At 43.7% G+C, this 26111-nt stretch overlaps 1 protein-coding gene across 5 annotated transcripts in view; it reads right to left on the minus strand.

The window, feature by feature from the left end:
* The window catches only part of PMFBP1 (polyamine modulated factor 1 binding protein 1), a 1053891-nt gene that overhangs the window by 785235 nt on the left and 242545 nt on the right, over window positions 1-26111 (minus strand). For 4 of the 5 annotated variants that reach the window (XM_029608279.1, XM_029608278.1, XM_029608275.1 and 1 more), the window contains exon 7: window positions 9429-9560. The exons of the other annotated variant lie outside the window; for it this stretch is intronic. In XM_029608279.1, coding sequence (XP_029464139.1) covers window positions 9429-9560 — 132 coding nt within the window. The remainder of the gene's footprint in view (window positions 1-9428; window positions 9561-26111) is intronic. 5 annotated transcript variants of the gene reach the window in all.

Consider the following 26111-nt stretch of genomic DNA (forward strand, 5'->3'; position numbering starts at 1 on the left):
TTGCACACTTCTGCGCGACACTATCGCTTGCATGTTCCATCTCTGGAGTTTGGCTCCTTTGGTGCTCAAGTTCTTCGTGCTGGGCTATCCACGGCCCACCCTATATAGGGAAGCTTTGGTACATCCCTCTATCTGGACTGATCCAGGTACGTACAGGGAAAAGAAAATTATTACTCACCTGCTAATTTTCGTTCCTGTAGTACCACGGATCAGTCCAGACGCCCTCCCTATCTGGATTGGGCCCAGCTCGACTTCTTCTTTATGAGTCTGTATATCAGTTCATTTTGCAAGTTCTAAGAGTTACGTGTTTACAGTTGTGTTTACAGTTCTCAAGTTGATATGTTAGTTGATCCATACCACATACTTTTCTGGCTTTGATATTCTTTATACTGAAGGGACGCAGAGGGCGCTCCAACCTATTAGGGGCCGTCCTTACAGTTTTTGCTCTAACTCCATCTGCTGGAAGGGGGACACAACCCACTGTCTGGACTGATCCGTGGTACTACAGGAACGAAAATTAGCAGATGAGTAATAATTTTCTTTTAGGAATTATTAAGAAGGGAATGGAGAATAAAACAGAGGATGTCATAATGTCTCTGTATTACTGTGTGCAGTTCTGGTCACCACATCTTAAAAAGGATATAGCTATACTGAAAAAAGTGCAGAGAAGGACAACCAAAATGATAAGGGGCATGGAACGGCTGCCTATGAGGAAAGGCTAAAGAAGTTCGGGCTGTTCAGTTTGGAGAAGAGACGACTGAGGGGGATATGATGGAAGTCTACAAAATCATGAAAGGATTTAAACAAGTTAATCTAAATCAGCTATTTACTCTCTCAGATAATAGAAGGACCAGGGGGCACTCCATGAAGTTAGCAAGTAGCTCTTTTAAAACAAATCGAAGAAAATTCTTTTTCACTCAGCACAGTTAAGCTCTGGAATTAATTGCCAGAGAATGTGGTTACCGCAGTTAGTGTAATTGGGATTAAAAATGGTTTGGATAAGTTCCTAGAGGAAAAATCCATAAATGGCTATTACGGTAATTAATAAGCAATAGTAGCTTGTGATTTATCTAATAAGAACATAAGACCATGCCATACTGGGTCAGACCAAGGGTCCATCAAGCCCAGCATCCTGTTTCCAACAGTGGCCAATCTAGGCCACAAGAACCTGGCAAGTACGCAAAAACTAATTCTATTCCATGCTACTGTTGCTAGTAATAGAGGGAAATTGGTTCTTACCTGCTAATTTTTGTTCCTGTAGTACCACGGATCAGCCCAGACAGTGGGTTGAGCCTCCTGTCCAGCAGATGGAGCCAGAGAAAAACTGAAAGGGCATACCATAGAAGGACAGCGCTCACCCTGCACCCCTCAGAGAAAAGGCCAGAAAAAACAGCCTTACTCCCTGCAGCCTCAGACCCCGTCCACCGACGCAATCAAGGCGGCGATGTGGGACCGACCTATTTAAGACGCCCAAGCACGCCTGAGAGCCCCTTTCACGCCAGATCGCAGCACCGGATCGCCGCACCGGACCACAGCGCTCAGTAACCCCGACGCCCCTAGCTGCACGGTAGGCCTCTCCGCACTCCACACCCCCTGGACCCGCCGGGAAAGATCGCTGAGGCGAAGTGACTGGACCTGCCTTCATGGTAGGCCCTCTTCTTGTCTGGACCCACCTCCACGGCAGGCCCAATCCGCGCTGACCCAACTGTCTTCCAGTAGGCCCGACCCCGACCTGCTTCACCCGACTGTTCGCCGGTGGGATTTGCTACGTCGCCAAACTCCTCCCCAGCCAGAGAAAAGGACAGGAAAAACAGCCTTATTCCCTGCGGCCTCAGACCCCGCCCACCAACGCAATCAAGGCGGCGACATGGGACCGACTATTTAAGACACCTAAGTGTGCCTTCTGGCGCTGCTCGCCTAAGGAGCGCGACAAAGGGGCAAGACCCTTGGCGTGCCCCTTAGCGCGTCCTATTCATCATATTGTCACTAACCTCCACATAACAGACCTCTCCTAACCAGTAAATCCCTCACCTCTACAACCTCTCTGTTTGATCAGAACCTCATAAACCACTCCTTCTCCCCACACCGGCCTCAGACGGACACGAAGTAACCCACTGACTAGTTTACCATCTCCAGCCTTCATATCTCAGCTATGAACCACAACGACCCCTGAATCGCTTCAGCTCTACTCAGCACCTCAACACCACCAGTGCGTCCCTCATTGAGGCAATTTTACAGCAGCCCCACGGCCTAATATAATTACTACAACGACCGTGCTTTCACTGGTTACTGGACCTGTAAACTGTATTGTATTTGCACTGTTACTCATCATCTGTATGACTATTACTTCCCCCAACCGCCCCTCCCAATCGCCGCCGAACACCCCCCAAACCCACCATCATACCCCTCTCCTTCTCCACCTAATCTTTCAATGGCATCCCACACCATCCCCCGTATTCACTACCCACACAGCAGACTCCCATTCCCATACCACCACAAATCCCATCCCCTTCGCAAGTCCCTTCTTCCTATCCTCATTACCCCCTTGACACAATTTCTTGGACTCACTACCCTCTCGATAATTCTGTTCGATGCTCAATCCCTCTCCAAAAAAACCCCAATCCTCAACGATCTCCTTATCGACTGTAAACCTGAAATCTGTGCCATCACAGAAACATGGTTCAAGGAAACTGACATTGTCCTCCTTAATCAACTCCCTACCCTCTCTTATGAGATTTTTTTCTATCCCAAGACCTAAGAAAAGAGGAGATGGCCTCCTCCTGGCAGTAAAAAAGCACCTAAACCTAAAGCCGGTGCACATTGACACCCCCCCCCCCCCACCCAAACTGGAAATTGGCTTGTTCAAATCCCCTGAGTTGCAAATCTGCCTTATCTATGCCCCTCCAGGCTCCATAGATCTCAATCCCGCCCCGATAATCGAATTCATCTCTGATAACATCAGCATTGAAATCCCAGCTATTGTACTAGGAGACTTCAATCTCCATGTAGACTCAGTCCCCCCTTACATCATCCTGCGAAACCTTCCTCACCTCCCTCCAAGCCATAGGCTTTAAACAGATTATCACATCTCCTACCCACAAAGCCGGGCACTCATTAGACCTCATATTCATTAATCCATGCATTCACTCTCCTAACACACCCACTTGCACCCCGGTTCCCTGGTCAGACCACTTCCTCATTGAAATGCTACTCTCCATAAATGCACCGACCACTCTTAACCCGGCACAAAGCACAACTATTGTATTCAGAAAACCCTGCGCCAGTGAGGATCTATCTTCTGCACTATCTGACGTCCTACCAGAACTTGACTGCTCCAACCCTGACGCTGCCCTGGCCTCTTGGAGCAACCTCACACTAGATATCGCTAATAAACTATGTCCTATCTCCAGACGTGAGTTGCGACCTTCATCAAAAAACCTCCAGCCATGGTACACTGCTGACCTAAAAATATTGAAAAACAAACTCAGACAGAGAGAGAGAATTTGGCTTAAAGACCCTTCACTGCAACACGCCTCCAACTATAAATCTGCCCTTAACCACTACAGACTTTCCACGCTCAAATCCAAATGCGATTTTTATGCCTCCAAAATACATGAGTAAATGTACAATCCTAAGGCACTCTTTTCATACATTGCTGACCTCACCAAGTCCGCCCTGCACCCCATCCCGGACAATGAAGCTTCAGCTAGATGTGAAGAGCTAGCTCTGTACTTCCACAGGAAAATTGCTAACAACCTCCTCAGATTCCGAAACTCCTCACATTCATCCCACTCTTGCTCCGACCCTAACACCGCCACCCTTGACTCACTCGAACTAACCTCTGCCACAGAAATTGAATCAATTCTCAAAAAAAATCAATCCTGCTAGTCACCCCACAGACACCATCCCCACTAAAACCCTCCTCTCCATTCCTAACACCATTGCCAAACCTCTAGCTAATATCATTAACTCCTCACTCTCCTCTGGCATAGTCCTAGACACTCTCAAACAAGCTCTGGTTAAACCCCTCCTCAAAAAACCTTCCTTAGACCCCAAAGACCCTTCGAACGTCTGACCCATCTCAAACCTTCCCTTTCTCTCTAAAATTATGGAAAAGATAGTTAATTCCCAACTTACGGATTATCTTGAAAAAAACGAGATCCTCCACCCATCCCAGTTTGGTTTTCGCAAGCACCTCAACACAGAAACGCTCTTACTCACCCTCTCTGACCACCTCATCAGAGGTATGGATCAGGGTCATTGCTACATTCTGGCCCTATTGGATACTTCCGCTGCATTTGACACAATCAATCATAACCACCTCCTCACCCGTCTGACGGAAATAGGCATCTCAGGCTTAGCTCTCTTGTGGTTGAAATCATATTTATCCGTCAAAATAGGTAATGCAGAATCTACACTTTACTCCCTGTCCCAAGGTGTCCCACAGGGTTCCTCCCTCTCCTCCACCCTTTTTAACATATATCTCACACCCTTCTGTCATCTCCTATCGGACCTCGGCCTCAAGTTCTACTTCTATTCTGATGACATCCAAATCATCATTCCCATCCATGATTCATTATCTGATGCACTGAAGCTTTGGGACACATGCCTTGCGTCCATCAACAACTTACTCACAAACCTCCACCTTGCCTTAAACACAACCAAAACAGAATTGCTCCTCATATCCCAACACCAAACCCCTAAACCATCGATCACCAATGACCCGGCCTTCAGTGCCATATCCGTTCAGCCTTTTGTAAGAGACCTCGGGGTCTTCCTGGACCAGCAACTGAATTTAAAGAAATATATTAACTCTATTCTCAAAGAGGGCTTCTATAAGCTCAACGTCCTAAAAAAACTAAAACCCCTACTCCACCCTCATGACTTCCGCACAGTCATGCAGGCCACCCTCTCCTCCAAGTTGGATTATTGTAACTCCCTTCTGCTAGGGCTCCCCTACTCCCCTACTCCACCATAAAACCACTACAAATGCTCCAGAACGCAGTAGCGAGGGTCATCACAAATGCCTGGAAATCTGCCCATATCACCCCCATACTCAAAGACCTCCATTGGCTCCCCATCCCTTCACGTATCCTCTTTAAAACACTATCAATCATCCATAAATCCATCTAATGTCACAACTCCAACTGGCTAGATGAACCCTTCTGCCTCACACGCTCTAACCGTCCCACCAGAGCTATCAATAAAGGAACCCTCCAGGTACCCTCTCTTAAAAAGGCACATCTCTCCTCCACAAGGGATCGTGCCATTTCCATTGCTGGTCCCACGCGATGGAACTCACTTCCCACCTTTCTTCGACTTGAGCCCTGTACCACCAAATTTAAAAAGAAATTAAAGACATGGCTCTTTAAGCAGGCCTACCCAGACTAGACACTGACCTCCATCATACCTATGCTACCCTCCTCTTGACCTGATCCTGTATATAGTTTTGTTACTATTTCTTGTTATTTACAGTACATCACTTGTTATTTGCATTATATCTTTTGCTCTGTTTCCAGCTTCTTCCTCGTCTCCTGGTTCACTGCCCCCCCCCCCCCCCCCGCCGTTCCCGTTTTATGTACTTTCCACCTGTCAGTTCGGATGTAAACCGGTATGATGTTGCACATGAATGTCGGTATATAAAAGTGTTAAATAAATAAATAAATAAATAAATAAATAAATAAGCAAGCATTATCAAAGCAGAAAAACAAACGCAAATCAAACCAGAATAAGATCAAGCAAGTAACAAAACCAACAAGGCTAATATAAAGAGAACATTGAACAGTGCAAGAAAAAATCAGCTCTTCTCTATGGGGCGGATTTTAAGAGCCCTGCTCGCGTAAATCCGCCTGGATTTACGCGAGCAGGGCCTTGCGCGCCAGTGCGCCTATGTTCCATAGGCCTACCGGCGCGCGCAGAGCCCCGGGACTCGCGTAAGTCCCGGGGTTTTTCGAGGGGGGCGGGTCGGGGGCGTGTCGGGGGCGTGTCGGATCAGCGCGGCGTTTTGGGGCGGGACGCGGTGTTTCGGGGGTGGGCCCGGGGCGTGGTTTCGGCCCGGGGGCGTGGCCGGGCCCTCCGGAACTGCCCCCAGGTCGCGTCTCGGCGCGCTAGCGGCCCGCTGGCCCGTGGGGATTTACTTCTCCCTCCGGGAGGCGTAAATCCCCCAAAGGTAGGGGGGGGTTCTAGATAGGGCCGGGGGGGTAGGTTAGATAGAGGAAGGGAGGGGAAGGTGAGGGGAGGGCGAAAGCGAGTTCCCTCCAAGGCCGCTCCGATTTCGGAGCGGCCTTGGAGGGAATGGCGGCAGGCTGCGCGGCTTGGCGCGCGCCGGCTACACGAAATCGGCAGCCTTGCGCGCGCCGATCCAGGATTTTAGCGGATTCGCGCGGCTATGCGCGTATCTACTAAAATCCAGCGTACTTTTGTTTGCGCCTGATGCGCCAACAAAAGTACGCGAAGGCGCGCTTTTTGAAAATCTACCCCTATGTGTTAGATGCATCCGGTGCCAAATCATCATGTTACATCAAAGTTCTGCAAGGAAGAAGGCATTCTCCAGCGCTGAAAAGGAAAAAAACTACGAGCGGACTGACAAAAGAAATACGGGAGGAAGTCTGGACTAATCCATGGTACTACAGGAATGAAAATTAGCAGGTAAGAACCAATTTTCCTTTCCCTGTACGTACCCGGATCAGTCCAGACAGTGGGATGTACCAAAGCTTCCCTAAGTAGGGTGGAACTGAGACAGTCCCGCTCAGAGCACATGTCTGCCAAAAGAACAAAAAACTGGCACCTGAACGGCAAGACGATAATACCGAGCAAAAGTATGCATAGATTTCCAGGTACCACTCTGCAAATTTCCTGAGGAGAAACAGACTGACTCTCTGCCCAAGAAGTAGCCTGCGAACGCAGAGAATGGGCTTTTAGTCCCTCCGGAACTGGCCGGCCCCGACAGAGACACCGATGCAATCGCCTCCTTTAGCCAGTGAGCAATGGTGGCTTTAGAAGCCTTCTGACCTTTATGAGGACCATTCCATAAAACAAAGAGATGATCGAAGACTCTGAAATCATTAGTAACCTGCAAGTACTGAAGGAGAACACGCTTAACATCCAAGTGTTGGAGATCAGCACCCGACGTGCCAGCAATATCCTCGGAGAAAAGGCAGGGAGCTCCACCGATTGATTGACATGAAAGAAGGAAACTACCTTTGGCAGAAAAGAAGGGACCGTCTTTAGAGAAACCCCCGAATCAGAGAATCGCAGGAAGGACTGAGCAAATAGCCATGGAAAAACCGTCTTAAGTGTGAGGTCCTTGAGCGTGGCCCGACAGAGGGGTTCAAAAGGTGCCATACAGAGAACCCGTAAGACCAAGATTAAGATTCCAAGACAAGCAAGTAGCCCTGACCAGCGGATTCAAATGCTTAGCCCCCTTAAGAAATCGAACGACATCTGGATGAGCGGCCACCGAGTAACCGTCAAGCCTGCCCAAGAGGGAGCCGAGAGCCGAATCCTGAACCCGCAACCCTTTAGAGAGCCCGTTCTGAAGGAAGGAAAGAACCAGAGAGACCAGGGCCCTGCGCGTCGATACCCCAGCCTCCACACACATATCAAAAACCCTCCAAACCCGAGCATCAGAAAAAGATGTTGAGGTTTTACGGGCCCGCAACAGCATGGAAATCACTTCCTCCTTGTAGCCCCCTCTTCCTCAGCCGCCGCCGCTCAAAAACCAGGCCGCAAGACAAAAGCGATCTGCCTGATCTAAAAATACTGGACCTTGTCACAGGAGGTTGTGGAAGTGAGTGAATCGAAGAGGGCCGTCCAACGCGAGATTCACGAGGTCCGCAAACCACGGTCTCCGAGGACACTCCGGCGCTATGAGAATGACCGGCTTGTGGTGAAGTTCTATCCTTCTGAGAACTTTTCCCACTAGAGGCCAAGGAGGGAATACGTAAATGAGGACATCGCTGGGCCAGGGCAGGACCAGAGCATCCACGCCCTCCGAGCAGTGTTCTCTCCTGCGGCTGAAGAACCGGGGAGCCTTCGTGGTCTTCAGGGTGGCCATCAAGTCCAAGTTGGGAATCCCCCCAGCTGCGGACGACTAGATCCATCGCCTCATCTGACAACTCCCACTCTCTGGGGCCGAGATGCTGACGACTGAGGAAGTCGGCTTGAATATTCTCTTTTCCTGCAATGTGGGAAGTTGCCAGGTGGTCCAAATGGCACTCCACCCAAGCGAACAATAGGCTGGTCTCCAGCGCTATGAGATGACTGCTGGTGCCCCCCTGGCAACTGATGTAAGCTACTGTGGTGGAATTGTCAGAAAGGACTCTCACAACTTTGTGACGGATCAAGGGAAGAAAGAACTTGAGTGCCAGTCGAAAAGCCCGGGCCTCCAGACGATTGATGTGCCATTTGGATTGGATCAAGAGCCCTGCGTCGATTGAGACTGACAAACCGCTCCCCAACCAGAAAGGCTGGCATCCATCGTCATGACAATCCACTGGGGAGTCTTTAGGGGCATGCCCCTCGACAGGTGGTCGAGAGAGAGGCACCACTACATGCTGCTGATGGTAGACTCCAGAAGGATAGGGGCGACCGAAACTCCTCTGAGACCGGCTTCCAACGGGCCAGTAAAGCTTTCTGCAAAGGACGCATATGCGCAAATACCCAGGGCACCAGATCTATAGTGGAAGCCATAAGGCCCAGAACTTGAAGGTAATCCCAGGCCGTGGGTATCGACAGAGATAAGAGATGCTGTACCTTCAGCATGTGCTTGAGTACACGGACCTCGAGCAGGGAAACCTTGGACACGCAAGTGTTGAAGCGAGCTCCCAGAAATTCCAGAACTTGACAGGGCAAGAGGTTGCTCTTGGAGTAGTTGACTATCCACCCAAGGGAGGTGAGCACCAACACCACCCGACTGACCGCCATCATACAGAGCTGCTCTGACTTCGCCCGGATGAGCCAATTGTCCAGGTAGGGTTGGACCAAGACCCCCTCCCTCCGGAGAAAGGCCGCCACCACCACCATCACCTTGGTGAACGTGCAAGGGGCAGAGGCGAGCCAGAACCTTTGGTTCCTCTGACTTAATATCACTGGGATATTAAGTCATTAATTTCTGAGAGTAAAATGTGTGGCTTGACCGCACATTTTACTTTGGGTATTCCGGGCGACTAATAGACTCATCAACATGCATTTGCAAAAGGGCGATTGTTGGATATATTCGGTCATTAGTGCAGCAGAAATATGTTTTTAGATTTCTAGTGGAAGAAACAAATGTTTCCTCCATCTGAATGACCATCAGTTTGAACTACAAATAGTTAATCTTGCTATTATTGATACAATTCAGAAACTATTCTTTGGTTGTAGTTTCCATTCTTCTCAGCACATTTAAATGTTTGTGATACCAGTGGAGCATACAGCATCAGCTTTACCTGTCTGTGTAATTCCTCCTGTTGTTTGCTATTGGCCTGAAGCTTCTGGCTCAGCTCTTGGATGTGGCTGTATTGCTCTTCTATTTCTGCCCGTTTCTTCCTTAGTTCATTTTGCAACTCCTGTGTATCAAACTATTGACCCACCCAGAAAGTGGAAAAGAGAAAACAAATGGAATAATCAATTAGTGCTAACTGGCTTCAATGGCAGAGAACTGAATCTTCTTGCAGGAGAACAGAAAAATAATGACAAAACAAGCAATATGCACTGGAACATACACAAAGCATCAAGAAAAAGTAACTATGTAACATGACTGGAATTTGCATTTCTACGGTATTTGGCAATAAGAACATAAGAACATGCCATACTGGGTCAGACCAAGGGTCCATCAAGCCCAGCATCCTGTTTCCAACAGTGGCCAATCCAGGCCATAAGAACCTGGCAATTACCCAAAAACTAAGTCTATTCCATGTTACTATTGCTAATGGCAGTGGCTATTTGGGAGGAGGAATAGCCTAGTGGTTAGAACAGTGGACTATGAACCAGGAGACCAAGGTTCAAGTCCTGCTGTCGCTCCTTGTGACCTTGGGCAAGTCACTTTACCCTACATTGCCTCAGGTACAAAAACTTAGATTGTAAGCCCTCTGGGGATAGAGAAATACCTACAGTACCTGAATGTAAACTGGTGTGATATCTCAATTGAGATGAATGTCGGTATATAAAAAATAATAAAATAAATTCTCCAAGTGAACTTAATAGCAGGTAATGGACTTCTCCTCCAAGAACTTATCCAATCCTTTTTTAAACACAGCTATACTAACTGCACTAACCATATCCTCTGGCAACAAATTCCAGAGTTTAATTGTGCATTGAGTAAAAAAAAACTTTCTCCAATTAGTTTTAAATGTGCCCCATGCTAACTTCATGGAGTGCCCCCTAGTCTTTCTACTATCCGAAAGAGTAAATAACCGATTCACATCTACCCGTTCTAGACCTCTCATGATTTTAAACACCTCTATCATATCCCTCCTCAGTCGTCTCTTCTCCAAGCTGAAAACTCCTAACCTCTTTAGTCTTTCCTCATAGGGGAGCTGTTCCATTCCCCTTATCATTTTGGTAGCCCTTCTCTGTACCTTCTCCATCGCAATTATATCTTTTTTGAGATGCGGCGACCAGAATTGTACACAGTATTCAAGGTGCAGTCTCACCATGGAGCGATACAGAGGCATTATGACATTTTCCGTTTTATTCACCATTCCCTTTCTAATAATTCCCAACATTCTGTTTGCTTTTTTAACTGCCGCAGCACACTGTACCGACGATTTCAATTTGTTATCCACTATGACACCTAGATCTCTTTCTTGGGTTGTAGCACCTAATATGGAACCCAACATTGTGTAATTATAGCATGGGTTATTTTTCCCTATATGCATCACCTTGCACTTATCCACATTAAATTTAATCTGCCATTTGGATACCCAATTTTCCAGTCTCACAAGGTCTTCCTGCAATTTTTCACAATCTGCTTGTGATTTAACTACTCTGAACAATTTTGTGTCATCTGCAAATTTGATTATCTTACTCGTCGTATTTCTTTCCAGATCATTTATAAATATATTGAAAAGTAAGGGTCCCAAATCAGATCCCTTCCACTGAGAAAATTGCCCATTTAATCCTACTCTCTGTTTCCTGTCTTTTAGCCAGTTTGCAATCCACGAAAGGACATCGCCACCTATCCCATGACTTTTTACTTTTCCTAGAAGCCTCTCATGAGGAACTTTGTCAAACGCCTTCTGAAAATCCAAGTATACTATATCTACCGGTTCACCTTTATCCACATGTTTATTAACTCCTTCAAAAAAGTGAAGCAGATTTGTGAAGCAAGACTTGCCCTGGGTAAAGCCATGCTGACTTTGTTCCATTAAACCATGTCTTTCTATATGTTCTGTGATTTTGATGTTTAGAACACTTTCCACTATTTTTCCTGGCACTGAAGTCAGGCTAACCGGTCTGTAGTTTCCCGGATCGCCCCTGGAGCCCTTTTTAAATATTGGGGTTACATTTGCTATCCTCCAGTCTTCAGGTACAATGGATGATTTTAATGATAAGTTACAAATTTTTACTAATAGGTCTGAAATTTCATTTTTTAGTTCCTTCAGAACTCTGGGGTGTATACCATCCGGTTCAGGTGATTTACTACTCTTCAGTTTGTCAATCAGGCCTACCACATCTTCTAGGTTCACCGTGATTTGATTCAGTCCATCTGAATCATTGCCCATGAAAACCTTCTCCATTACGGGTACCTCCCCAACATCCTCTTCAGTAAACATCGAAGCAAAGAAATCATTTAATCTTTCCGCGATGGCCTTATCTTCTCTAAGTGCCCCTTTAACCCCTCGATCATCTAACGGTCCAACTGACTCCCTCACAGGCTTTCTGCTTCGGATATATTTAAAAAAGTTTTTACTGTGAGTTTTTGCCTTTACAGCCAACTTCTTTTCAAATTCTCTCTTAGCCTGTCTTATCAATGTCTTACATTTAACTTGCCAATGTTTATGCTTTACCCTATTTTCTTCTGTTGGATCCTTCTTCCAATTTTTGAATGAAGATCTTTTGGCTAAAATAGCTTCTTTCACCTCCCCTTTTAACCATGCCGGTAATCGTTTTGCCTTCTTTCCACCTTTCTTAATGTGTGGAATACATCTGGACTGTGCTTCTAGAATGGTATTTTTTAACAAAGACCACGCCTCTTGGACATTTTTTACTTTTGTAGCTGCTCCTTTCAGTTTTTTTCTAACAATTTTTCTCATTTTATCAAAGTTTCCCTTTTGAAAGTTTAGCACGAGAGCCTTGGATTTGCACACTGTTCCTTTTCCAGTCATTAAATCAAATTTGATCATATTATGATCACTATTGCCAAGCGGCCCCACCACCGTTACCTCTCTCACCAAGTCCTGTGCTCCACTGAGAATTAGATCTAAAAATTGTCGTGGTTAGAGCAGCAATGAAACAGAATCACAAAATACATTAATTCTTGAGCCAAATTCAGGCAGCTACATCTACTGACAGGTCTGGTTGCTACAGTGGCAGGGCAACAGCAAGGTGGATAAGAACTATATACTGGATCTAAGTAACTGGCAGGATCCCAAAAGGTCGATAGATTCCATGCTGCTTATCCAGGGATAATCAGTGGATTTCCCTAAGTCCACTTTAATAATAGTCTATGGACTTTTCTTCCAGAAGTTTGTCTAAACCTTTTTTAAATCTAGGAAAGGTTTTTCCATCTACTGCTGTTTGACTACTATTTCATTTATCCTCTGCAGAGGTAGGGGACTGGAGAAAGTCTGCTTTTATCCCTCCCATAAAGGGAAGCCGGCCTAGCTCTACCCCCAGATTACCCCCAACTCCATTTCCATCTTCCCCCTCCAAGACCCCAGCTAGCCTTTGTTTGTTGCAGAGCTGTAACACAAATAGTATTTCCACAGTTTCTCACACATAAATTAATAGTCTTCCTGTTTTCACAGATAAACAAGTCTCACAGGCATACAAAACAGAAATTTCCTCAATAGGAGTGGAGGAGCAGCCTTGTGGTTAGAGCAGCAAGGAAGCCAGGATTCCTTGGATGAAATATAAAACAAACGAAAACTTAGCTAAATTTAGAAAACACTTAGCCTACTATAAACAAGTAATTCTTGATGCAAAAAAAACAGTACTACAGCTCAAAAATTGAAAAATTTGCAAATAATCCAAGAACACTATTCACTATAATTAGAGATCTCACTAATGACAAAATGGAGTCCCCCCTGAACTTACCTGAAAATAGGTGCAATAAAATAATACAGTTCTTCAATGACAAAATTGCAAACCTGAGAACCAAAATCCCTAATACCACTAAACAAGAAATTAAAATGCACAAAAGAGACGTCACACTATGGTCTAGGTTTGACGAGATAACAGACATGGAATTGGAATCCATGCTAAAAAAATTAAATCCCACTCCACATATAATTGACACCCTGCCCACTATGGACATTAAAAAATTAGCAAACATAGCTTCCCCTATATTAACAAAGATCATAAACCTGTCCTTAGTAGAAGGGTCAATGCCGGACATACTGAAAGGGGCAATTATTAAACCAATCATAAAGAAAAAAAACCAGTGACCCCCTGATCCTAAACAACTACAGACCACTGCACAATTTTTTCAGTCTCAAAAATTGTGAATAGGGTAAATTTTTTTTCAAAGATTTGTTATGACAACTAGAATAGTGTTAAAATTTGTTCGTATCTGTGGGTTTTCGATAAATATCAGTTGTGAATGAACCATTCTTAAAATTAACTAAAACATCTAAAAAAGGAATCTGAACCCTATTAAAATTCTTACAAAACTTTAAATTAGAATGTAAAGTATTGATCCAATTATAAAAACAATTTAAGGTGTCTGAGCCACCTTTCCAAATGAAGAAAATATCATCTATGTAACGTTTCCATAGGATAATATTGTCTTTAAATGTATGTTCTGTTAAAAATAATCTCTCAAATCTAGCCACGTACAAGTTTGCTACTGACGGAGCCATGGGCGAACCCATGGCAACACCTTTTATTTGTAGAAAATATTGTTTATTAAAAACAAAAAATTGGTTTTTAAGGTGATCTCTGCCAATTCCAATAAAAATTGATTAGGTATACGCATGTTTGTGTTCCGTTCTGAAAGTTGTTGAGCAATAATATCTAGAGCAGCATCTTGAGGTATGTTTGTGTATAATGATTCTATGTCCATGGTTACCATTATAATTTCATCATTAAAATCATTAAAATCATTTAAAAACTTTATAAAATGTGCTGAATCACGAATATAAGACGGGATCTTAGTAATCTCTGATTTTAAAAAAGTATCAATAAAAGTGGAGAGAGGTTCGAGTAAAAAGCCATTGGCTGAGATAATAGGTCTGCCGGGAGGATTAGTAATGGATTTATGGATTTTGGGGCGGACATAAATAGTGGGTAAAATAGGAAATTTTACTGTTAAAAAATCCTATTCTTTGTTTGTCAAATATCCACCATCCTTAGCTATGGATAATAAATTATCAATGTTATTTTTGACTGCGACAGTAGGATCTTTTTTTAATTTTTCATAAAAAGTGCAATCAGACAATTGGCGATCTATCTCTTGAATATATTGCTCTTTGTCCATTATTACAATGCTACCGCCCTTGTCTGCTGCCTTAATTACGATGTCACGATCTTTTCCAAGAGTATAGAGTGTGATTCTTTCTAGATGTGTCATGTTAAAATATTTCTTTATAGTAGTCTGTTTTGATTCCAATTCTTTTAGATCTCGTAATATCAAACTCTCAAATATTTGGATGGTTGGCTTGGTAATGTTGTCAGGAATCCATTTGCTCGGTTTTTTGACTATGGATATATCCTGATTCATAGATATTTTGTCGGAAAATGCATCCATTATCTTAAGTTTCCTAGTAAATTTAAATAACTCAATACGTGTCTTAAAAGCATTGTAAGCTGGAGTTGGGACAATAGAGAACCCTTTTCGCAGTGCTTTTTCCTCATGTGTCGTGAGTATGCGTGTAGAAATATTCACAATGTTGTTATTATGCTTCGTTTGTTCTACTGCCATTTTTGGAATGCCTGATAGTGATTGTAGTATGGGTTGTTCTGTTGTTGGTGGTGCTAACTTCTCCCTCTCCATGCTCCTCAACCCCTCAAAAAAGGACTTCCTTGTTTGCTGTAAGGTAGCTCTCCTTTTAACTGAATCTTTTCTCCAAAATTTGCTCACTTCATATGCTCTTGTCGCTGGTCTACTTTTTACATTACACTTGTCATATTTGCCAGCATCAGAAAATAAAGGTGCTGATGGATCTAACTCTGTATCTACATTGCTACGTATTCTTTTAGCATTCCTGCCTGGCTCCGGACTTTCATGTATTCTTTTATCTTTCTTATTCTCAAGCATGGTTGTATTATCATTAAAGACTTCATTATTTTCATTATGTTCTTTTGGACGATGATGCGACTTATTTCCCATATACGGAGTTTTATTTTGTCAATGCCAATTATATATTCTATGATTTTTATAATCATTTCCGTCTTGTTTGAATTTTTCAAATTTAACCTTTTTTAATTCATGTGTGAAATTGTCCAAATGTTTGTTGTAGCCTTCGTGAATTATGTTGAAGCATAAATCATTCTTTTCTAGATATTCAAGTTGTTCATCTAGTTTGCTCTTCAGGGTTTCCTCTCTCTTCCTCGATGTCTTAATAATTAAAATCATCAAGTCCAAGGAGCATTTATTTAAAATAGCTTCCTATGCAACCATAAATTCTGTGTCCTCGAACATGCTGGACGGTTTATTTACATGTAGACCTCTTGGAATCCTTTTGTGTCTGCAGTATTCAAGTAAAGTTGATGCATGAAGATTGCTTATTACAAGGCTTTTGCTGATGTTAATAGTTTCTTCCCATTTTTTGAGGAAATCCTTGAATCCATTATCATCATCTTTAAAGAATGGCTCATCCGGTAAAAGTTCATTCAAGTGCCCATCATTTTTCCTCAGACTCTTATGATTTAAACCCTATGTCCCTCAATAATAAGGGAAGCACTGTTACTTTTATTTTTTCAGTGGCAATTAATATTAAGACGTATGTGTTTGGGATGAATTCCATATTGATATTTTGTTTAAATAAATAATGGTCATTTGCTCCAGACATTTGCAAAGTCACTCTCCCGTCTAGTTACGTTTGTCAGCTTGATGTGCATTTATTTATTTTTAGACACTGTCTGTTACTTTTATTTTATGCCCCATTGATTTTATTATTTTATTATTTTTTATTTTTATTTTTTTAATTTTTATCGGGAGATCACAGACACAGCTTTTACATATTGGAATTTTTTAGGTTTGCCCACCTTTATTTATTCATTTTGATTTTAGCACTTTTTTAAGTGGTTACATTTTCATTTTCATAAGTGTTCTACACTTATGTGCCATTTTTCTGACTGAGCTGTCACATATGGGGATTTTTTGGCCACTCCCACCTTTTTTGACTGACTTTGTTTTTGGCTCGGTTATCAGCATTTTTAAAGCCCTTATTGTAAGTGGGATTCATGTTTGTGTTTAGAAAGGAGACTTAATTGCTGGTCGGATGCACCTAAAAAGTAAGTTTTATAAAAATATCTTTTTGCTGTTTTTTACATTTTTATTGAGTCTGTGCAGCGCTGAGTTCTGTAAGTTATTTTCCCAATAGACCGAGCACACTGAATTCCTTTCATTCTCACAATGCGGTTTTCCTCAGACTCTTATTATTTAAACCCTATGTCCCTCAATAATAAGGTAAGCACTGTTACTTTTATTTTTTCAGTGGCAATTTTCTTTTTAACAGCCAGTGGTGTGAGCCATTCAATATTAAGACATATGTATTTGGGAAGAATTCTATATTGATATTTTGTTTAAATAAATAATGGTCATTTGCTCCAGACATTTGTAAAGTCACTCTCCCGTTTAGTTACGTTTGTTTTTTTGTTTTGTTGTTCTTTTGCATTTTTTTGATATCATGCACTTATTATAATTTTTGCACATCTTACAGATGATCACTAATCCTCTAAGGCAGAGCTTTCCAAACTTTTCATGTTGGTGACACACTTTTTAGAGAAACATAATTTCACGACACGGTAATTCAGTCTACTAGTAAACCAGAGGTTAAAGGTTAAACGAACGAAACATATTTCGACAATTTATGTATGTTTCCTTAAATATATACATAAATAAAATGTTTCACGACACAACCTATCTCATGAAAACCTTAAATTTATATTAAAAATATATATTCCAAGATTCATGTTATTGTTATAATTTATGAGAAACAATAATAAAACAAATTGTCTGTCCCCCACACACTCATATCTCTCCCCCCAGCACATGTCTGGCCCCCACACTCATGTACCTCGTCTTTTTGATTGTTGCCAGGTAAGTGCTTCACTCCCTTCCATGATCACCAGACACTGCTGCTTGCAGTCAGTACTCCTCATGGCCAGGCCTCATCGGCAGCAGCAGCCAATGCAAGGATGGCTGGGCTCGTTCCACCCACCAAACCCCCCAAAAAACGCAATTGACAGCAAAAATCACCCAATAATAAGCAACCCATAAACTGAAAAAAAAAAGTGAATCTCTAGAAAAAAAAAAGCCCAAACTCGCATCAGAGTTGACCGGGCTTGCGCGACACACCTGTACACTGCAGGCGACACACTAACGTGTCCCGACACACAGTTTGGAAAGCTCTGCTCTAAGGTATGAGAAAACAATCATACACATTCAAGAGATTAAAAACACAGGTAAAATCATACATTTTTGTATACACCCATACTATGTCTATCTATCAGTGTTCATTCTATTTGTTTCCATTTTATATGTACCATTTTATATGTGCATATGATTTCACAATTGATTTATTTATGTCCTGTATTGTCAAGTTATTTGTTATTTGTGTAATGTAGCCCCTGAGGCAGCCCCATTGTGGGGGCGAAACTCGGCCTGAGTCAGACTCATCATTTGATGAACGAGTCTCCATAATAAAGATTCTAAACGGACATTCTTGGGCATCTAACCCATTCTTGTTACCCTCACAGCTTTTTTAGACAGCCTACCCTCTTGTTTTATCAGTCCAACCGTTGTGATCTTGACATGGAAAGACTGTATATAAAATATCTAAATAAATAAATATTTGCTTTGATCTGAAAACAGAGACAGCCTAGGGTGGCAAAAACCATCTTATATCAATCTAGAGAGGAAGGAGGACTGGGTATCCCAAACTTTTTAAAGTATTATGGTATATGGTTTCTCAATTGAAAGCTGTAGTGGATTGTCACGACAAGGAGAATAGTAAACAATGGCTAGATATTGAACAAATTCTAATGGGAAATATTCCTATACAAAGCATTTTCTGGAAGTCTGGAGGGGTTAGATGGGATGGAAACCTATTATCTCCATGCACTGGGTGTACCTTACATATTTGGAGGAGGTGGCAAAAGGTGTTTATGGGCAACATAGCTTATTACTACAGAATGCCTAATAGGCACAACCCAGAGTTTTTAGTGGGAAATGAGTATGTGGTTTTTAAATGAGAGAAGGCGGGATTGGATAGACTGGAATATTTGTGAAGTGGACAAAAGGTGATGGACTTCCAAGAACTGAGGAATAATTTTGGGATCCCGGTACATTTTGTAGCAGCATCTAGATTGAAATATGATTTAAGGAAAGGGAAGTCTCTTTTTGAGGGATATTGTGAGAAGGAAGCAACAATTAAAGATATTATCTCTACGATAAGCAAAATTGCTTACCTTGTAATAGGTGTTATCCCAGGACAGCAGGATGTAGTCCTCGCATATGGGTGACGTCACTGACGGAGCCCTATCGCAGGGAAAAAACTTATGTCAAAGTTTCTAGAAACTTTTGACTGGCAGCCTGAGGCTACTAAGCATGCCCAGCATGCCATGATATTCTCTGCCACAGGGGTCTCACTCCAGTCTCGTCTGTAGCAATAAGCGTTAGCAAAAAATAAATTAAGAAAAAATCTGATAACCAACTCCGCGGGGTGGTGGGTGGGTTTCGTGAGGACTACATCCTGCTGTCCTGGGATAACACCTATTACAAGGTAAGCAATTTTGCTTTATCCCAGGACAAGCAGGATACTAGTCCTCACATATGGGTGATTAGCAAGCTAGAGGCTGAGTCATTTCAGATTGAGGCAACAGTGAAGTGATGTGTTGGAATTGAGGCAGCCGAGGATAACAGCAGGTTGGTTGTAGAAGGAGTTGGGTTTAAACTGGAAACAAGTTCTTTAAGACAGATTGTCCATAGGCTAAATCTTGTCGTCGTCCTTTGTCCAAACAGTAATGAGCTGCAAAGGTGTGAAGAGAACTCCATGTTGCGGCTTTACATATGTCAAGGATTGGCACTGAACGATAGTGCGCTAATGTGGTTGACATTGCTCGGACTGAATGTGCCTTTACTCGCCCTTGGAGAGGAAGGCCTGCTTTTTCATAGCAAAACTGATGCAATCTGCTAGCCAATTGGATAAAGTATGTTTACCCACTGCTTTACTGGGTTTATTTGGATCATAAGAAACAAAAGGCTGATTGGATTTCCTGTGGACTGCAGTGCGGTTTAAATAAAAGGATAGCACACGCTTGCAGTCCAAGGTGTGTAAGGCTGTTTCTCCCTGGTGAGAATGAGGCCTTGGAAAGAATGTGGGTAAAACTATGGATTGGTTCAAGTGGAATTCCGTAACTACTTTGGGAAGGAATTTTGGATGTGTATGGAGAACTACTCTGTCATGTAGGAATTTTGTATAGGGTGAGTATGTGACAAGTGCTTGTAACTCACTAACCCTTCTAGCTGATGTAATGGCTATGAGGAAGATAGTCTTCCATTGAGAAATTTAATATCACAGGAATCTATGGGTTCGAATGGAGAACACATTAGTCTTGTTAAAACCAGATTCAGGTCCCATTCTGTGACTGGTGGCCGAATTGGTGGTTTAAGCTGAGTTAAACCTCTCATAAACCTGCTGACAAGAGATAGGTGCATCCCCCATTTTGTTATGGTAAGCTGAGATTGCACTTAGATGTACTCTTACAGATGAAGTCTGGAGACCAGATTCTGAAAGATGGTATAAGTAGTCTAGTAGAGAAGTAGTGGGGCAAGTGAAAGGATCAATACTCTTTTGCCTGCACCACAAAGTGAACCTTCTCCATTTCGAAGAATAGTTCATTCGTGTTGAAGGTTTACGTGAAGCTATAAGCACTTGAGATACATTGGTTGAAAGATTGAGAGGTTGTAAGATCAAGCTTTCAACATCCATGCTGTCAGGGATAGGGATTGAAGGTTGGGATGGTGCAACCGACCCTGATCCTGAGTTATGAGAGTGGGAGCTACTCCCAGACGAATTGGATCTCTGACAGAGGTCTAGGAGTGTGGGAAACTATACTTGTCAAGGCCAATACGGGGCTATGAGTATCATGGACCCCTTGTCCTGCTGTAGCTTCACTAGAGTCTTTGTTATGAGGGGTATTGGAGGATACGCGTATAGTAGGCCTGAGGTCCAAGGGCGAGCCAAGGCGTCCTTGGGTGTCTGATTGTTCTGTTTGTGTAGAGAACAGAATTTGTCCACTTTGTGATTCAGATGTGACGCAAAGAGGTCTATTGTTGGTTGCACCCAACGTTGAAATATCCTGGTCGCTACTGAGGGATCCAGGGACCACTCGTGTGGTTGGAACTGACGACTGAGTCGATCTGCCACTACATTGTGAATGCCTGCCAGATAAGTGGCCCTGAGGAACATTGAGTGGTTCAGGGCCCAGCCTCAAATCTGTGCAGCTTCTTGACAAAGGAGATACGAGCCAGTACCTCCTTGTTTGTTGATGTACCACATAGCTACTGTGTTGTACGTTTGGATGAGAACAGTCTTGTGTAAAAGGCAGTCCTTGAACGCATGCAGCGCATAACGTATAGCTCGAAGCTCCAGAAAATTTATTTGAAATGTTGCTTCAAGCTTTGTCCAAGTACCCTGGGTTTAGAGATTGTCTATGTGTGCTCCCCAACCCAAGGTGGATGCATCTGTAGTTAAAGTTATTTGAGGGACTGGTTGTTGAAAGGGTAGGCCCATGCGCAAATTGTCCTTGTTCACCCACCAAAGGAGAGATGAACATAGCTGGTGGGTGACTTGAATTGGAGAATGCAGTGGTTGTATGGCTTGGATCCATTGTGATCTTAATGTCCATTGGGTTACTCTCATGGCTAGCCTTGCCATAGGAGTGACATGAACTGTGGAGGCCACATGGCCTAGTAAGGTTAGAAACTGATGAGCTGTTGCTTGTTTCCTTGAGCGAATCGAGTTTGCCAACAGGGATAATGCTTCTGCTCGATCCTTGGGTAGAAAGGCTCTTGATAAGATAGTGTCCAAATCTGCATCTATTAATTGGAGTAGGTGAGATGGAATAAGGTGGGAGTTTTGATAATTGATGAGGAATCCTATGGAGTGAAGTAGGGAAATTGTTCGATTTAGAGAGATGAGAGCTCCTTCTTGAGAAGGACTCCTGATGAGCCAGTCGTCTAGATATGGAAAGACATGCACACTTTGCTTGCATAAGTGTGCTGCTATTACTGCCAGACATTTGGTGAATACTGTGGGAGCAGAAGCAAGGCCGAATGGTACTTTGTACTGGAAATGTTGATGACCTACCATGAAGCGCAGATACTTGCGATGAGGAGGGAATATTGGAATGTGAGCATAAGCGTCTTGAAGGTCCAGAGAACAAAGCCAGTCTCCTGTTTGAAGAAGGGGAAGCATGGTGCCTAGAGAAACCATCCTGAACTTTTCTTTTTTTAGAAAATTGTTGAGATTTCTGAGGTCTAGGATGGGACATAGTCCTCCGGTTTTCTTTGAAATGAGGAAATAACGGGAATAGAATCCTCTTCCTTTCTGAGACCTGGGCACCATCTCTATAGCCCTGGCTCTCAGAAGGGTGGATAATTCTAGTTGTAGTTGAAGTGTGTGATTTTCGCTGAGATGAGAGTGACTCGGTGGAAAATCTTGGGGAATTGATATGAAATTGACTTGATATCCTTGGTGTATTATGGACAGGACCCATTGGTCCGATGTTATTGAAGTCCAAGTGTTGTAAAAGTTGGACAGTCTTCCTCCCACTGGTAGTGCTGGGTGAGGATTCGAGTAAAGGCTTCATTCTCTGGATGTGATTTCAAAATCCAGTAGCAGGTCAGGTTTGCGGAGCAGGTTGGGGCCTAGTTGTTCTCTGTTGTAGTCTTTGCTGGCACCTGGGAGGCCTCGGTCTGGATGCAGGAGGATAATATCTCCATTGTCTGTAGAAAGGCCACCTGATATCTCTTCGCGAGGGCCTGCGGTCAGTATGTGTGGAAGAGTCATGTGGAAGGGAGGATAACTGTCGCAAAGTTTCTGTGTGTTCGCGTAACTGTGAAACTGCATCTTGTACCTTGGAGCCAAATAAATTATCTCCAAGGCAAGAAAGATCGACCAGTTTATCCTGCACCTCTGGCCTTAGATCCGAGGCTTTGAGCCAGGCCCATCTTCTGGCACTGATGCCTGATGCAGCAACTCTTGAAGCCGTCTCATAGCCATCATAGGCCACTCAGACCTCATGCTTACCGGTGTCTAACCCCCTGTTGAAAATAGTTTGTGCAGCTTCCTGGTATTGTGTAGGCAGGGATGGCACAAACTCCTCTATTTTTTTCCAGAGGTTCCTCTGGTACTGGGTCATGTATAGGTGGGTATGCTAAAATTCTAGAGTTCAGCATTGCTCCTTGGAATACCTTGCGGCCCAGTTGATCCAGGAATCTGTTGTCTTTACCTGGAGGTGTTGATGAATGGGTCCTTGATCCTCTGGACTTCTTCTGCGCCGATTCTACAACCACTGAGTGGTGGGGGAGTTGTGTTTTTTGATATCCTGGTGTGGACTGTACAAGATAAGTTGTACCCAGCCTTTTATTCACTGCAGGAACCGTGCAGGGATGCTCCCAGAGACGTTGCTGTAGTTGCAAGAGGACATCATGGATAGGAATCGCAACTGTGTGTTTAGGGGGTCTACAAAGTGGAGTACTTCCAAAGTTTGTTTTCTGGCGTCCTGTTCCGCTTGTAGTTTGAAAGGGATGGAATCTGCCATCTCCTGTACAAAAATTGGAAAAGAAAATTCCTCTGGAGGTGATTGTTTCCTGGCATGAGGTGGTGACGGATCAGACATAAATGCCTCTGATGAGGCATCTGAATCAGTGTCAGACCAAGTATCATAGTCTGTTGGTTGATGATGAGTAGGTGTAGTCCTATGAGGAGGAGGTACACCAGAGGGTCCTGGTAGAGGGTCATCAGGTGGAATGTCCTCTACCTCCTCTTCTACAGGGTTAGATGGCAAGGAGGCTAGCAATTCGTGGTATCTCTTGGTAAGGATACCATGCAGTGCTGATTCTCCAGAACTTGGAACCTCAGAAACTGTTGGTGGACATTTAGTCATCGAAGGGTTTAATTTAGTCGATGTCTTTTGTCTCAATACCGATGCTGTCTTAGCCAGAGGTAAGGTGGGTGCCATAGTGTACACGGATATCGGCTGTGGAATCGATGGAATGGTCAATGTCGATGTAGAGAGAAATGAAAACATCGATATGGGAGTAGTAATCGAAGCTATCGGTGGAACTTCCGACATTGAGAGAGGCATCGATACGGATGGTAATGGTACCGATGACGTAGTAGTCAAAGACGGCATTGGCATGGTTTCAGGCATCGGTATTATTGTTGGCATCGGCGTGACCGCCGGCATCGGCGATGTCGCCAGAAGTTGTGCCTGCAAGGCTTCCATCACCATTTGTTTGATGAGGACGGCTAAGTCTTGCGTAGTCGGTGGTAATTGCGATGTCGAGGTGGGCGTTGATATCGATGGTGTAGACGATGGCACCGTGAGCGCGGAGGTTAGCGGAACATCGCTAGGTTTATGCCGCTTTACAGTCGGTTCTCCCGGGGGGGAAGAGACGGGGACGCCGAGGATCGACGATGCCAGTGTTTATGCTTAGGCCTCGATTCCGAGACTGACCTGGTCGATGATGTCGACGGGGCTGGCGATAAAGCGTCTCCAGATCCTTCGAGGTGCCGTTTTTTAAGGAGTTTCTTTGTGACTCCTGTTGGAGATGACTTCGTCGAAGTAGATGGTGCGGGAACTAGCTAGAGATGGAAAAGATGTGTCATCTTTTCCTGCCGGAGTTTCCTACCTTTCGGGGTCATCTCTTAGCATTGTGGGCATGATGAAATATCATTCTTTTCACCTAAACAGATCACACATTCAAGATGTGGATCTGTTATTGACATGGTCCGATTACGGACCGGGCATGTTTTGAAGCCCGAGGCCATGTCACTATCGACAGCCGTTGATGAAAAATTCTGTGAAAAAAAGAATCAATGAGAAAGCGAAAATCACTATTAGTTTTGTCACCGTCCGGTGACAAATGTGAAGTGAGACCCGAAATGGGGAAAATATGAGAAAATTAAGTGACTTATTCAGTCAAAATTGTGAGTGAACTCACAGGGCTCCTGTCACCGCAATGCTCAGAGCAGCGCGGAAAAACGAAGACTGGAGTGAGACCCATGTGACAGAGAATATCATGGCATGCTGGGCATGTTCAGTATCCTCAGGCTGCCAGTCAAAAGTTTCTAGAAACTTTGACAGAAGTTTTTTCCCGCGATAGGGCTCCGTCAATGACGTCACCCATATGTGAGGACTAGCATCCTGCTTGTCCTGGGATAATATGCTTTGTTAAGTAAAGCAAGTGGGACAAAATGTAAGTATATGGAGGCCTGGGAATCTGACTTAGGTGAGGTTTGGGATGAAGGTATGTGGGACCTATGTTATATGTCTGTTAAGAGATGTTCTGTATCTTCGATGCTAGTTGAACATGGCTATAATGTATTGTACAGATGGTATATTACTCCAGAAAGGATGTGAAGAATGTATCCCAATGCTGATGGACAGTGTTGGCGCAAATGTGGGAGGGAAGAGTCCTTCTGGCATATCCGGTGGATTTGCCCATTAATTCAGAAGTTTTGAGCCAACATCTTTCAACTGATGGGAGAAATTTGTGATCCCGAAAGACCCTAAAGTCTCAAGACTTGTCCGTCTCTCAGAACAACCCTGGCCTTGCCTTGAACTCTGACTATACCCTGCCTGCTCTGATTCTTGGTCTATCTTTGGACTTTCTCTTGGATTGCCCTTGGGACCCATATAAGTTCTGGCAGCCCCTGGAACCCAAGGACTCAACTTGCAGGAACAGGGCTGGTTTAGGCGAAACTCCAGCCTGTCCCAGGGTGTTTGCCAGCTGTTGGTAACAGCCTAGTAGGTACGCCTACGAGGCTACATCATCCTTGCCACGGCCAAGGGCTCACAATCATTACCATTATTCTAATAGTTAAAATACAAACAAATTATAAGGAGTTGAAGAAGGAACTTGCGAGACTGGGGGACTGGGCATCTAAATGGTAGATGCAATTTAATGCAGACAAATGCAAAGTGTTGCACAGAAGGAAAAATAATCCTAACTATAATTACACAATGCTGGGTTACACAGGCCAATGCAATACTGTGCATTCAGGCTAACGTACAGGTTAACCAACAGTTGGACACACGTTTTGGACACATGTCCTTAACCCCTTATGCAATAAGGGGATTAACTCGTCCAAACCAGTGCGTAGCTAATAGCGTTCATCATTTGTAAATGTCATGTTGATGAGGCTATTAGCTAGTACCCCCTTATGTAAAAAATAATGCACACATTTTAACCCTCAAAAATTAACACCAGCCCTGAAACTGGCATTAAGTCTTGAGAAGCCCCAAAAGTTTAATAGAAAAGCAGAAAATACTACTTTTTCGGAGATACCACAGAAAAACCACAGGAAAAAAAAAATTTAAAAACATCTTGCCGGCGGTCAGGTTAGGAAAATGGACACTTGTAAAATTGATCATCCATTTTCCTAACCCATGCACAGCCACTTCTCCTGGGCACCCAATGCCGAGGAGGCACTAGGGACACACAATTTCTCCTAGCACCTCCTTTTTAATGCAGCAGCTCATTAGCGTACTGTATCACGCATTCGGGAGAG

Source organism: Rhinatrema bivittatum, chromosome 7, assembly GCF_901001135.1.
Source record: "Rhinatrema bivittatum chromosome 7, aRhiBiv1.1, whole genome shotgun sequence".
NCBI lineage: Eukaryota > Metazoa > Chordata > Amphibia > Gymnophiona > Rhinatrematidae > Rhinatrema > Rhinatrema bivittatum.